Here is a 12665-nt window from a genome sequence, read left to right on the forward strand (position 1 = left end):
TTTGACAATTACCAATAGTGTCCACTGTCTTTAAGTTCACTGAGCACACTCTCTATAATATACCAACTTTAAGTTGGTTTCAGAACTAAAGACATTTCTTTTATGAATTTATGCCCGAGGAATTGAGCATAATAATTGTATTGACATAAGCCATTCTGAGATATGGTGGCTCTGTTTTGTTTACCCGAACTTTGCACTTCGACAGTGTACACCAGAAAGGTATGCCCTTGTTTAGCTCTGATATTTGCAGAAAGTATTATTGTTGCGTCACGCTGTGTTACACAGCCTGTGTGCCAATGGTGGACCTCGGATTATAATACAACTGTGTTTGGCTAAAGGCCTACACGTCACTATAAAGTGCAATGAATGACTTCGCTCTTTTTCTTAGTTATAGCCAAAGCTACATGTTGACCCAGCCATTTCCCTATCTTGACACCGACCAGTGAACACCCTCAGACGAAAGCAAAATGACGACTTACAAGTTACAGTATTTCGATGGTCGTGGTCGAGGGGAGGTTATTCGCATGCTGCTAAGTTTGGGCGGCAAGAAGTTCGAAGATGTGCGGTACAGTATGGCGCAGTGGGGAGATGTAAAGAAAGGTATGTGGTTTTCTCCCTTTAAACACCTTTTGCGTGTGACAGCTCTATGTTCCGACACTCGTGTTCCGACACACCCCTAAAGGCTAATATTCCGAACATGCTTATAGGTTTGGTTAGGGTTTACACACCGTGTTTTGGAACACTGGGGTGTCGGAACACTTGGTGTCGGAACATCAAAGCTATAGGGGTATCCGAACATGGGTGTCGGAACACAGGTGTGTCTGAACATCGATGTGTCGAACCACGTGTAACAATTGATTTACTTTAAGAAAATTAATGCTGTAACCAAGTTCACTTTTTGGGGTATACTGTTGTAACTATAATGTTTAACTGCTTAAAAGAGTGAGCCTGACGCGAACGCTGATTTTGATATAGGGCATTAATTTGCTTGCAAAAGGCCATATAAAAAAATAAAATACAAAAAACGTTGAACGTCTCCGCCCGCTTCCGTTAAGAGGCTGCCTCCTTTTCGGTCTACTTTTTAACGACGAAGAACATACATTTTGAAATAGCCCAGGCGGTTTTTTTTTAAAATGGGGGTTACTAAAAAAGAAAATAATATTTATTATGCTATAATTATTCATGTATTATTGTTATACAGATCTACCGCTTGCACAACTGCCTATACTTTACGTAGACGGCAAACCACTCTGTGATAGTTCAGCCATTTCTTCTTATTTGGCAAGAGAGTTTGGTATGTATCATAAACCATTGCATCTTACATGGGTTTATTTCATAAAACTGTTAAGCAGAAAATTATTTCTTTGCTAAGCAAAATAAATAGCTTAGCAAAAAAAATATATATACATGGTTGGGCACCAGTTCTAACCTTGCAAACTGTATCGAGTTTTTGGCTGGTGATCATCTGTTGAGTATGATTCGTGTGTACTTAGCAAGTTTTTACGCAAACAGGCTCTGAAGGGTCTATGTACTTTTTGTAAAATAAAAAAAAACAATGTCTACAGATTTACACCAAACTTACACAGTTTGTATATAGTGATAGTAGAAAGCTTCCCTGAAAATAGTACTCGCTGAGGTGCTAAAGTTTTTGAGAAATAAGTATTAAAAAAAAAGGTAGCTAGGGGCAGTCAGAATCATTATGATTCAGCAGCGTTAATGCTGGCCTTAAAGGCATTGGATACTATTGGTAATTACTCAAAATAATTTTTAGCATAAAACTTTTCTTGGTGACGATTAATGGGGAGAGATTGATGGTATAAAACATTGTGAGAAACGGCTCCCTCTGAAGTGCCATGGTTTTCGAGAAAGCAGTAATTTTCCACGAATTTGATTTCGAGACCTCAGATTTAGAACTTGTGGTCTCAAAACCAACCATCTAATCGCACACAACTTCGTGTGACATTGGTGTTTTTTCTTTCATTATTATCTCGCAAGTTCGATGACCGATTGAGCTCAAATTTTCACAGGTTTGTTATTTTATGCATAATTATGTAGAGATACACCCACTGTTAAGGTCCACTGCCTTTAAAGAATTATACAGTCGCGGTTTTGGGTCTACCAACACTGTCGTACATGAGGAGGAGAGCAGTTGTGATTCAGGTTTTCCGTATGCTATCAGGCATCGATAACATTGACACCACACAATTCTGTGAATTTCAACAGGAACAGCAGCTTAACCTCTCAATAGTTAATGCTGAATCACTGAACATTTTCAAGAGTTTGCTCAACAAACATTTGGCCAACATTCCAATGAAATTTGAGAACTGGTGTGACACTTCAAGGGTGGCACAAATAGACCAAGTCTAACTTGAGACCGACGTTCCGTAAGTATTCTGTAAGTAAAGGATTAACCAAAATAAATATTCTTCATTCAAGTCAATTCTTTGTCTTTCAGGATACTACGGCAGTAACAATTGGGAGGCCGCACTGATTGACCAAGTTGTGGGCGTAATAATCGATCTGTGGACCCCTCTTGTCATGACAATATTCCTCCCAGACGAAGCAGCTCAGGTAAACACTTGAAAAAAAATACTTTAAAGGAGAATAGTAATCGTAAGCGCAGAATTCGTTGGTAAGCACAGGCATGAAGTTGGGCCTATTAGCTCTGATATTGCATCTTTATCGACAAAGTGGATTCGTTTAACATTAACAGTAGATTTTTTTATGCCAATTTTTTTGTATCTCTTATTATTTTCTTAGTTAGCAAAACAGAAGGAGATCTTTGATGGGAAGGCACACGGTTTTCTGAAGTTTCTTGAAGATGCACTGTGTAAGAATAAAGAGGGAGATGGGTTCTTCGTTGGTGATAAGGTAACTACGTCAAAAAGAGAATCCTTTTTTAACATACCTGGGGCCATTTTCAAAACACTGCTTAAACCAATATCTGATAAGCACAAATACGCGGGGACCAGTTACAAAGTGAGCACATAGTATCTGGCATTATGAATGGTGCGGTAACCTATTTCATTTTCTTGGTTGATATATCGTGCTTGAGCAGCTCTTTGAAATTGGCTTACCATGTGTGGTTGTGGTTTTACACAAGTTTGACAAACGCCGACCTATGACATCACTATCAGGGACCATACACACAATGACTTTTGTTAACCGATTGAGGGCGCGTCTATGAGGTCCTGGGCAGCTCTGTTCCTCTGGGTCAAATCTAAGCAGAAAATAATGCTTGACAAATTTCTATGCAAAGCAAATATTTAGTCGGGAACCAGCCAGACCAATGCAAACTTAATTCAATTTGGACAGGTCACCGTCTTCTGCTAAGCAATAATATTCTGTGCTAAGCAATTGCTTACAGGCTTTATGAAAATGGGCCATGATGAACAACTATCACCGAGGGTGTTAAATTAAACATTATACAATTGTTGCACGCTGTGATGGGGTCCATGGCAGACGAACAAGAAACAATTCCCTCGAACCCGCGGTTGTTTCGTACACAGCGCTGGAAATCGACCAACGCCGGGAACGATCAAGGTGATGTACACCGGTGTAGATCACTTTTCATGTTACCCGACCCCCGAGCCATGTTACATGCGTTTTTGTTGCGCGTCACATGATTGGTTTTTGACCAATCAAACTTCACAGTTTGTTACCGAGGTATAACAATGTATTTTGGTTTCATGTTTGTGTTGACAGATCTCTCTTGCTGATCTAAACTTCCACACTTCATGGGAAACTCTACAGAATCTAAAATACACCGAGAAGAACTTGGATAAATACCCCAAGTTGGCGGCCCTTCAAGCTCGCCTCTCGGCTGATAAAGACCTATCGGGATATCTAGCAGCAAGACCAAAGCATAACGTTTAGACTTTTTCTTGGGAGCAGTCATCATGAGCACAGGAATTACTGGACTGTTAAATCGACACTGTTAACTGATTACAGTGAAATCGAACACAATCAAATACCTCGAAATGGCGAAACTTTTTAAATAATGTCCTTTTTTACCTAAAGTTTATTCGAGTAGGCATAGGGGGGGGGGGCCTATCGGTAACCATAGTGCAGGGCATTGTCCACAAGATAACATTGACCTAAGCGTTGGATTTTCTTTTGTGAAAGTGTTCCTGTGGCACTGTACACGGAATTGTGACCCTTTGCGAAACTACGACTTCGGCTTTGGGCTTTGGCTCCGTCAGATAAACGCGCTTTCCTTAAATTAGAGGAACACGTTGCCTTGGATCGGACGAGTTGGTCTATAAAAAGCGTTTGAAACCGTTTGTTATGAAATGCATATGGTTAGAAAGATGTTTTAAAAGTAGAATATAATTATCCACACAAGTATCACTCAAAATTGCACGGTTTTCATTATACGTCGCGAACTAACACGGTCGGCCATTAATGGGAGTCAAAAATTTGATTCCCATAAATGGCCGACCGTGTTAGTCGACGAGGTAAAAAAAAACACGCAATTTCGAGGAACATTTGTGTAGATCATTGTATTCTACTTTTTCAGCATCTTTCCAACCATGCCAATTGTATAACAAACTGTTGCAGATCGCTTTTCAAGGACCAACTCGACTGATCCAAGACAACGTGTTCCTTTAAGGTGTAAGAAGCCCAAGACCAAACAAAGCCGCGGTTACGCAAAGGCCGGCGTTCACATTAACTGAGTGAGAGAATCCACTTTATACTGGTGTTAACAATTTCAAACTTCTTCCTTAGTGACTGCCATAGGCAGGTGATGCATGTAATGTTCTTATTTTTATAAACATAGCAGCTGAAGAACATCATAAAGTAGGGGCAAGAACATGCCGCAACCAGTATAATTTTTATTCCGGCCACATTTAGATATTCAACATTTTCACCATAATTTTATTGATATCTAATGATAATCAACATTTGTATTTCACAAACATACGAAAAAAAATTGCAGAATTATTATCATTATGTTATGTTTGTATTAGCAAACTAATATCAATACTAAACCGCAAGTACATACAATAAGAACAGTAAAGAAAACAAAACCATGCACATACTAGGAGAGAGAGAAAAAAGTTATTCATAAAACAAGGCAAAAACAAGCGTATAAATAAATTATTTTATTTTTGCAAACTCAATTATTGCCAAGTCTGTTTTATTTCGACTAAAATGATTTATTGTTCTCTTCAGTATAACATTGTTTTGTCAAAACTTCTGTTCATCTAATGACGACGTCATCATGACGTATAGAGTGTGGTCTTGATGTTGCAGTTCAACTTGCAGTTTAATTGTGTAGTTTTTTTGCTGCAGAGACAAGATTGAAGAAATACCGAAATGGTCTTTCAGGGATACTGTAAGTTTGCTTTTCAGGCCGATTGTGCAAACACTGTTTACCATAACCAAAGGTTATAGAGCGCCGTAGGCGCAAGATGCGGAACTCGGGCTGACATGTGAAATCCCACTGGACGCCATTTCGGTGCCTTCGGCGCTCTATAATCTTTACCATGACTAATACGCAACGGTTACTTCTAGGAAGAAAAAAGGTTGTCATCCACAGCTAGTAATAACGTTTTGGAGGTGAATGTTTCCTTTGATGATGCCGGCCTCTGTGACGTCAATTTGCTTCACTCGCAGCTGAGGTCAGAAAAAGATTCGGCTTTTTATTTGAAAGTCGTCCAAATTGGTTTCCTATTATCTCCAAAGTTGTTGGGGTAACTGACCCTTGGCGTACAGGAATGGGTAGTCAGTTAGGTCGGTACTGGTATCGTTGAAGCATCTTGCAGATATAAGGTAACTTATAATGACAAGGGTAATCATTCCAACCCATATCGGCCCCCATTTGGACACAATCCTCGTTACCAGCTGCGTTATCAGGTTGGTTAGGATGCCACCAGTCTTGGGACCCGGTGGGTTGCCCGTCCTGCCACACCCAGTTCCCTTCTATAGCGATGTCAGTTAACCCGATCCAGGCACTACCGTGCTGAATGTACCCAGCGAGGAACGCAGCTTCGTCCGTGTCCAGCACCGAGGTGAGATGGGACTCTCTGCCACCTTGCGCCTGGGCGTTGCAGTTGCTCTCGGCGGTGTTGAAAGTCTCTCGTTGTTCCACGTACAGATAGCAATGCCGTCTATAAGCATCCCATCCCAGCGGGCAGAGACAGCCTGCATGCCCGTAGTGCACGATACCTGCTAGTAGAGCTAACAACTTGAAGTCGAAGAGGAAATGCATTCTTATAGGAGTCGTTGTGAAATAAAGTGTTTATCAGAATGCGTCTCTTTGGGTTTTTTTTTTTTTTTCAAATTGCATTGACCATCGAGTTTAGTTGTTGAAACGATGAACACCAGGATACAAGTGTCTTCTCTTTTCATATAGAGATGTTTATTAAAAGGAGACAACATTTAATATTCATGTAAAATTTATCCACAGTGGAGTTACTGATTGAGTCGAAATATTCGTCGTTTGAGGACTGTCATTCATCAATTATTCATTGTGCTTGTTCTACCTGGTTCAAAATCGTTAAAAAGTATTATAAATTAATGAAGACAGAGAAAAAGAAAGAAAAAATCGACGCGTGGGACTTTGGCAGTGCCCTGTCGTTGTCTAATAATTTGCCTCAGAATGGTAATTTGCCTGGGAACAAACCACCTGTACAAACAAGGCCCCAAATTCATATAAGCGTGTAAGCACAAAAACTTGCTAAGCACGGGAAAATATTGCTTAGCAAAAACGGGTTACCAGCCAAAATCGTTGTGACTGGTAAACTACTCATATTTTGATTAGCAAATAGATTTTATCAGCATTTTTATGAAATAGGGCCATTGGGCCCTTTCGAAACCCTGGCTTGTTGGGCTGCGACATCAAGTTTGGAGCAGTGTAGTGCACAGTGTTTCCAATATCAAACGGAGCCTGGAGCGAGAGCCGGCCAGAGCCAACGCCGAGGTTTGGGAAATGCCCGTACATTACACATTGTTTCCCGTCCTTGGCGCTTTCAAATTATCACTCATTAGTGGCAATAAAAACTTACTTATAGTTAAAATAACAATAGTTTTCGATAATGAGCATTTTGAGGATCATTGCACTTCGAAGAAATGTGGCTGTGGAAAAATTTGTGTCAGTTTTTATCCCCAAAATCTTGAATCTGAAAAACATGTCTGTCAGTAACATTTACTTACTATAATTCCATAACAACTCCAGGTTTTCGGCGATATCTTTCTAAAAACTTTCCCACCTTTCGAAATGAAATTTCCACAGGTTAGTTTACCATACAATATCTACATATTTAAAAGGTTTAAATATTCGATCAGAACGGTTATCACGTGTTAGATAGCTTGAATTAGTGAACGTCCAACACCCAAACGTTTGTTCGTGTTCAACATTGACGGCTATATCGATGCGGCTATGGGTTCCGCTTAGACAACAAGCTTCAACGTTGTTATAATATGACGATTGCTAAAACAGCCAAATATTGCTGAGTAAAACTGTTCAACCCACATCCTCTTAAAGACACTGGACACTATTGTCACTTGGTGTATCCTGACATATGAATAAAAAGAATGACAAACCTGTGGAAAGTTTGGCTCAAATGGTCATCGAATTTGCAAGAGAATAATTAAATCAAAAACACACACACACATGTTGTATGCAATACGTTATGTGCTTTCAAAAATGCGTAATATAAGGCTTCAGCTGAGGTATTTTGTTATTTGAGTGAGAAACTACCTCATTCTCAAAAACTATACGTTACTTCAGAGGGAGTCGTTTCTCATAATGTGGTATACTATCAGCAGCTCTTCATTGCTCGTGAACAAGTAAGTTTTTATGCTAACAATTATTCTGAGTAATTACCAATGTGTCCAGTGGTGAATTCTGGGTAAGATTTCACAAAGCATATCATGATTCTTCTAAAGTTGTTTCAAGTTGCCATAGTAATTTATTTTGTGGCATCTACATAAAATGGTTTGCTTGAAAGGGTCTATGTAACTTTTGAAGGACAAAAACACCAAGTCCACAGATTTACACTAAACTTACACAATTTGAAGATAATGATAGTAGAAAGCCTCCCTGAAAATATTACAACGCTGAGGTGCTGTAGTGTTGGGGAAATGAGTTAAACAATGTCATGAAAATAGTTTTCGTCTCATGAGACGAAAATTGTTTTAATAATTTACAAACGTATTTGCATGACTTTGTTTTACTCATTTCTCAAAAACTACAGCACCTCAGTAAGTAATATTTGAAGGGAAGATTTCCACTATCATTATCTTCAAACCCTGTAGGTTCAATGTAAATCTATGGACATTTTGAAAAGGTACCCAAATCCTTTAACATCAATTTGAACTTAGTTTGTTTGTGAAATCAATTGCTCGGACTAAGTGCACAGTAACTCAGCTATTTCTTCAATAATAATATTTACAACGATACAAGTTTATATATAGGCGAATAAACAACCAGTTTCTTTAAAGGCAGAGGACACTATTGGTTATTACTCAAAATAATTACTATCATAAAACCTTTCTTGATTACAAGTAATGGGGAGAGGTTGATGGTATGAAACATTGTGAGAAACGGCTCCCTCTGAAGTGACATAGTTTTTGAGAAAGAAGTAATTTTCCACGAATTTGATTTTGAGACCTCAGATTTAGAATTTGAGGTCTCGAAATCAAGCATCAGAAAGCACACAACTTCGTGACACAAGGTTTTCTCTTCTTTCATTATTATCTCGCAAATTCGACGACCGATTGAGCTCAAATTTTCACAGGTTTGTCATTTTGTGCATGTTGAGATATACAGCAAGTGAGAAGACTGATGTTTGACAATTACCAATAGTGTCCAGTGTCTTTAACGTTGACTTATGCAAATTTGTTATTAAACAACTCACCACCAATTGGTACACGTGCTCTCTGTCCAGGCACATTCACACTGGTCAACGCGCGTCCACTTTCATAGAATCTTCTGGGTAAAATAAGAAGGATACACTCACAGTGTGGCTAAGCAAAAATTGAGTAGGGCACTTATTTCATGTAAGTTTGGCTGGTAGGCCAACCTGTTTTTGTTGAGCAAGACTTTGTGCTCAAAAGCTTTATGAAGTCGGGCCTTTCTCTAAGAGGTCCAAACCTTTTTAAACTGGTATCGCGTAAATTTACGCAAAAATTGAAAGCAGGGTTATTAAAGGAACACGTTGCCTTGGATCGGTCGAGTTGGTCTTTCAAATGCGTTCTGTAATCGTTTGTTGTAAAATGTATATGGTTTGAAAGATATTGTAAAAGTATAATACAATGATCTACACAAATATGCCTCGAAATTGCGTGGTTTTCTTTTTACCCTGTCGACTAACACGGTCGGCCATTTATGGGAGTCAAATTTTTGACTCCCATAAATGGCCGACCGTGATAGTTCGCGACGTAAAAGGAAAACCGTGCAATTTCGAGTGATACTTATGTGGATCATTATATTCTACGTTTAAAAGATCTTTCTAACCATATGCATTTCATAACAAACGGTTTCAAACGCTTTTAATAGACCAACTCGTCCGATCCAAGGCAACGTGTTCCTTTAATTTGAATTCAAGAAAATAATTATTAGTAATATCTTAATTTCTGCAAATAGTAGCCTACAAACATTAAAACCTGCCATATGGTGCTTAAAGGCTTTTGTTTTTAATATTTGGTTGGAAAATATATTTCATGTTCAAGCTTTCATTACAACAAAATTACTGTCTGAAAAATTACTGACTTTGGTTGGAATTTTTGTCTAAAGTGGACAAAGAAATAATGTACAATTTCTGACGCAACTATGTACCTGAACATTGTTGTCAGTTAGATCTTGCAATGATCCGATAAAAACAATTCAACTAGCTTTGTTATAAAAAAATGTTTACACTTTTACTTCGGATTTAACTGCGAATCTTTAAGACCATGAAGGCCATGTGAAATGAATGTGAGGTCAAAGGTGATTATGGACGTGGGCTTTAAGGCAGATCTCTGGTGTAAATCACAAGCTTCGAAGTGTGACGTCCAGTTCAGGCTAATGGAGCACTAGTGGAGGTCTGTATTGATATCGCTGTAACATCTTACACACGTACGGATACATATTGGTAGAACAATATGGGTAATTCAACCAGTAGTGATTGGCAACATCAGCAAATAGAACACAGTTTTCACCGGTGGAATACGGATAGGGATAATTAGTGCCCCATTTGGAGAATGTGTACGGCTCTCCGTCTGTCCATTGCCATGAGTAGTAGTAGCCTTTAAGTCCAATCCAGAAATAAGAATACTTGTCCACCGATGCTAATTCTGCGATGAAGTCCGCTTCCCTATCATCGAGTACCGAAGCGAGGTGCGATTCGCGACCGTTGATGCTCTTGCTCAGACAGATTGCTTCGGCATTGTAGAAGAAATCCGGCTGTGACACGTAAAGATAGCAGTGCCTGCCGTAGACGGACCAGCCTTTGGGACAAACACACTTTGCGTGCCCTGAAGACGGCAACATCAACATCAGCAAAATCATGAAGAACTTCATGGCGATTGTAAAATGGAATAGACAAGTGTGTTGTCGGTTCACGATTGATAATGACGATCCAATCTTTTTAAACTCCAGTTTAGCAAAACGCCACAGTAGCTCTGCTTCACTTTCTACGAAAGTTGACTGAAGAAAACCCAAGCACCGCCTTATAAATCATCCCCCCCGCATTTCCTCTATAGATGGTGGATGAGTGTTTTGTAACAATTTGTAAATATTAATTTACTAGGCCTGCAGTGAATTAAGTATTGATGGAACTCAACACACATTGGTTATGGCGTGTGATGTGGAAGAGTTTCGAAAATATGAAAATACTTACGCCAATTGGAATTTTCTAATGCTGGTGTGTATGAGGCCGTATGGCAACTGACTCTTTTATTTCGGGTTATACCATGGAGGTAGAATGAAACTGGCATCAGCAAGTCATTCTTTTCACGGATGTTTAAAATATGATACGGGGAGCCCCCTCCCCGTATCATTTTAACGGGGAGTGTTACGTCACTATTGGTGTGGATTAACAATGCATCTGATGTTGGGCGAGCAATGAAGAAAAATTGGCTCCTCGAATATTATTATTGTTTTTTATTTTTATTTTTTTATTTTTATATGTCTTGGCAACGTCAGATTGCATTTAGTGCCGGTGTCGCATGCAATTATGTCCTCTATGCAATACTATCCGGAGGACTATTGCATATGCAATAATGTCCGCCGGACGGTTTTGCGTATGCAATCGTGTCCGCACATTAAAATTGCCATCCTCAAAAATCGTCTTGATTTTATTTTTAAGGATCCCCTATAATCGATTTCGAAGAGATTCCCAATTGAAAAGCACAACAAAATTGCCCCGACTGAAAAGGCCGCAATAAACACGTGAGCCCAGGGGTGAGTCTTGGACCCGAGGTTTCAAGGCACCTGGGCCCATTTCATGGCTCTGCTTACCGCCGAGTTCTGCGCTTACGATCGCGATTCCCCGCTTACGTGCAAGCGCCGAATTTCTGCGCTAGCCTTGTAAGCGTAGAATGCCTAGTAACGCCGCTAGTATTCGCCGCTAACCCGCGAATTCTGTGCTTACGGTAAACAGGGCCATGAAATTGGGCCCAGGTATACTGCTACACACCATCCAAATTATAGATTAAATTAATAAAATACTTGATGCGGGCTTTTTGTTTGCGTTTCGGTCAAAACATAATGTTTAGACATTGTTAAAGCAGCCTAGATCGATGTACGCACATGTCACTTTCTCAACCATAGTCTCGCTAAAGTTTGGTATCGGAAAGCCTCCATTAACTTATTAACTGTGTCAGTAAAATGGCTGCATGACATTTTACGAAATTACCACATTGCATCGTAACGAACTGAAAATGTATGTAACTGATTAATTGAAAACAAATTAGGCCTATAATTTGATTTGTACCAAATTACAGTTATCTTTGTCTGAGAAGATTGCTTGTTTTCAAATATCATAAACAATAACTTCATTCACAAAAACAACACGCTAAAATGTTTTCCTACAAGTATTTATAGACATGTTGTTTCGTTATTAAGTGCAATAGTCACATAATTTTAATTGCATCATGGCAAATGACATGAAAACAGTTTCCTAATCTCTTTCTAACCGTGACACCAAAACAACAACACATTAATTAATGCACGTGCCAGTTGGCACATTAGTCACCGAAATTGAAAGTAGGTCCATTTATCAACCAATCACAAGCCTTATAGTTGCGCGTCTGAAACACCTGTGGTTATGTTGCAATACGTGCGCTTTCTCCATCTTATCACAACAACTTGCAAACAAACAAGCCGAGTATTTTTATCAACCAATCACAGGCCTTAGATGCGCGTCTCAACAAGCCTTAGTTGCGCGTCTCAAACACCTTGTTTTACTAGTAACCAATCACAAGCCTTAGTTGTGCGACTCAAACACCTGTGGTCATTTTGAAATACGTGCACTTTCTCCACTAATTTTATATCACAGCAAGTTGCAATTAAACAAATACATTCGTCCAATGTTATAATGCAAAGTGTTACTATAAACCAATCACAAGCCTTAGTTGCGCGTCTCAAACACCTGTTTTTATTCCGTAATACGCGCACTTTCTCCATCACAACAAGCTTGCAAATGAACAAACAATCATACAATGTCATTATGCCGAGT

At 39.2% G+C, this 12665-nt stretch overlaps 3 protein-coding genes across 3 annotated transcripts; 1 reads left to right on the forward strand and 2 right to left on the reverse strand.

Moving 5' to 3' along the window:
• Positions 1-357: 357 nt before the first annotated feature.
• LOC139947014 (S-crystallin SL11-like) lies at positions 358-5123 on the forward strand. The gene is made up of 5 exons (XM_071944830.1): positions 358-600; positions 1202-1294; positions 2456-2571; positions 2761-2871; positions 3706-5123. The coding sequence occupies exons 1-5, from the start codon at positions 468-470 to the stop codon at positions 3874-3876; spliced, it is 624 nt and encodes a 207-aa protein (XP_071800931.1). The 5' UTR covers positions 358-467; the 3' UTR covers positions 3877-5123.
• Positions 5124-5211: 88 nt separating this feature from the next.
• LOC139947584 (perlucin-like) lies at positions 5212-6246 on the reverse strand. Its single transcript, XM_071945531.1, has one exon. It carries the CDS (start codon positions 6212-6214, stop codon positions 5729-5731), a length of 486 nt encoding a protein of 161 aa, XP_071801632.1. The 5' UTR covers positions 6215-6246; the 3' UTR covers positions 5212-5728.
• Positions 6247-10009: 3763 nt separating this feature from the next.
• LOC139947394 (snaclec 3-like) lies at positions 10010-10507 on the reverse strand. The gene has a single exon (XM_071945298.1). It carries the CDS (start codon positions 10505-10507, stop codon positions 10010-10012), a length of 498 nt encoding a protein of 165 aa, XP_071801399.1.
• Between the last annotated feature and the right edge of the window lie 2158 nt (positions 10508-12665).

This window comes from Asterias amurensis, chromosome 14 (genome assembly GCF_032118995.1).
Source record: "Asterias amurensis chromosome 14, ASM3211899v1".
NCBI classification, from domain to species: domain Eukaryota; kingdom Metazoa; phylum Echinodermata; class Asteroidea; order Forcipulatida; family Asteriidae; genus Asterias; species Asterias amurensis.

What these genes read in the sequence shown, in the direction of transcription:
- LOC139947014 (XM_071944830.1), top strand. Translation starts at nt 468, where the DNA reads ATGACGACTTACAAGTTACAGTATTTCGATGGTCGTGGTCGAGGGGAG. An exon ending in TTATTTGGCAAGAGAGTTTG is followed by an intron (nt 1,295 to 2,455) that starts GTATGTATCATA and finishes TTTGTCTTTCAG; the next exon opens with GATACTACGGCAGTAACAAT. An exon ending in GGTTCTTCGTTGGTGATAAG is followed by an intron (nt 2,872 to 3,705) that starts GTAACTACGTCA and finishes TTGTGTTGACAG; the next exon opens with ATCTCTCTTGCTGATCTAAA.
- LOC139947584 (XM_071945531.1), bottom strand. Translation starts at nt 6,214, where the DNA reads ATGCATTTCCTCTTCGACTTCAAGTTGTTAGCTCTACTAGCAGGTATC.
- LOC139947394 (XM_071945298.1), bottom strand. Translation starts at nt 10,507, where the DNA reads ATGAAGTTCTTCATGATTTTGCTGATGTTGATGTTGCCGTCTTCAGGG.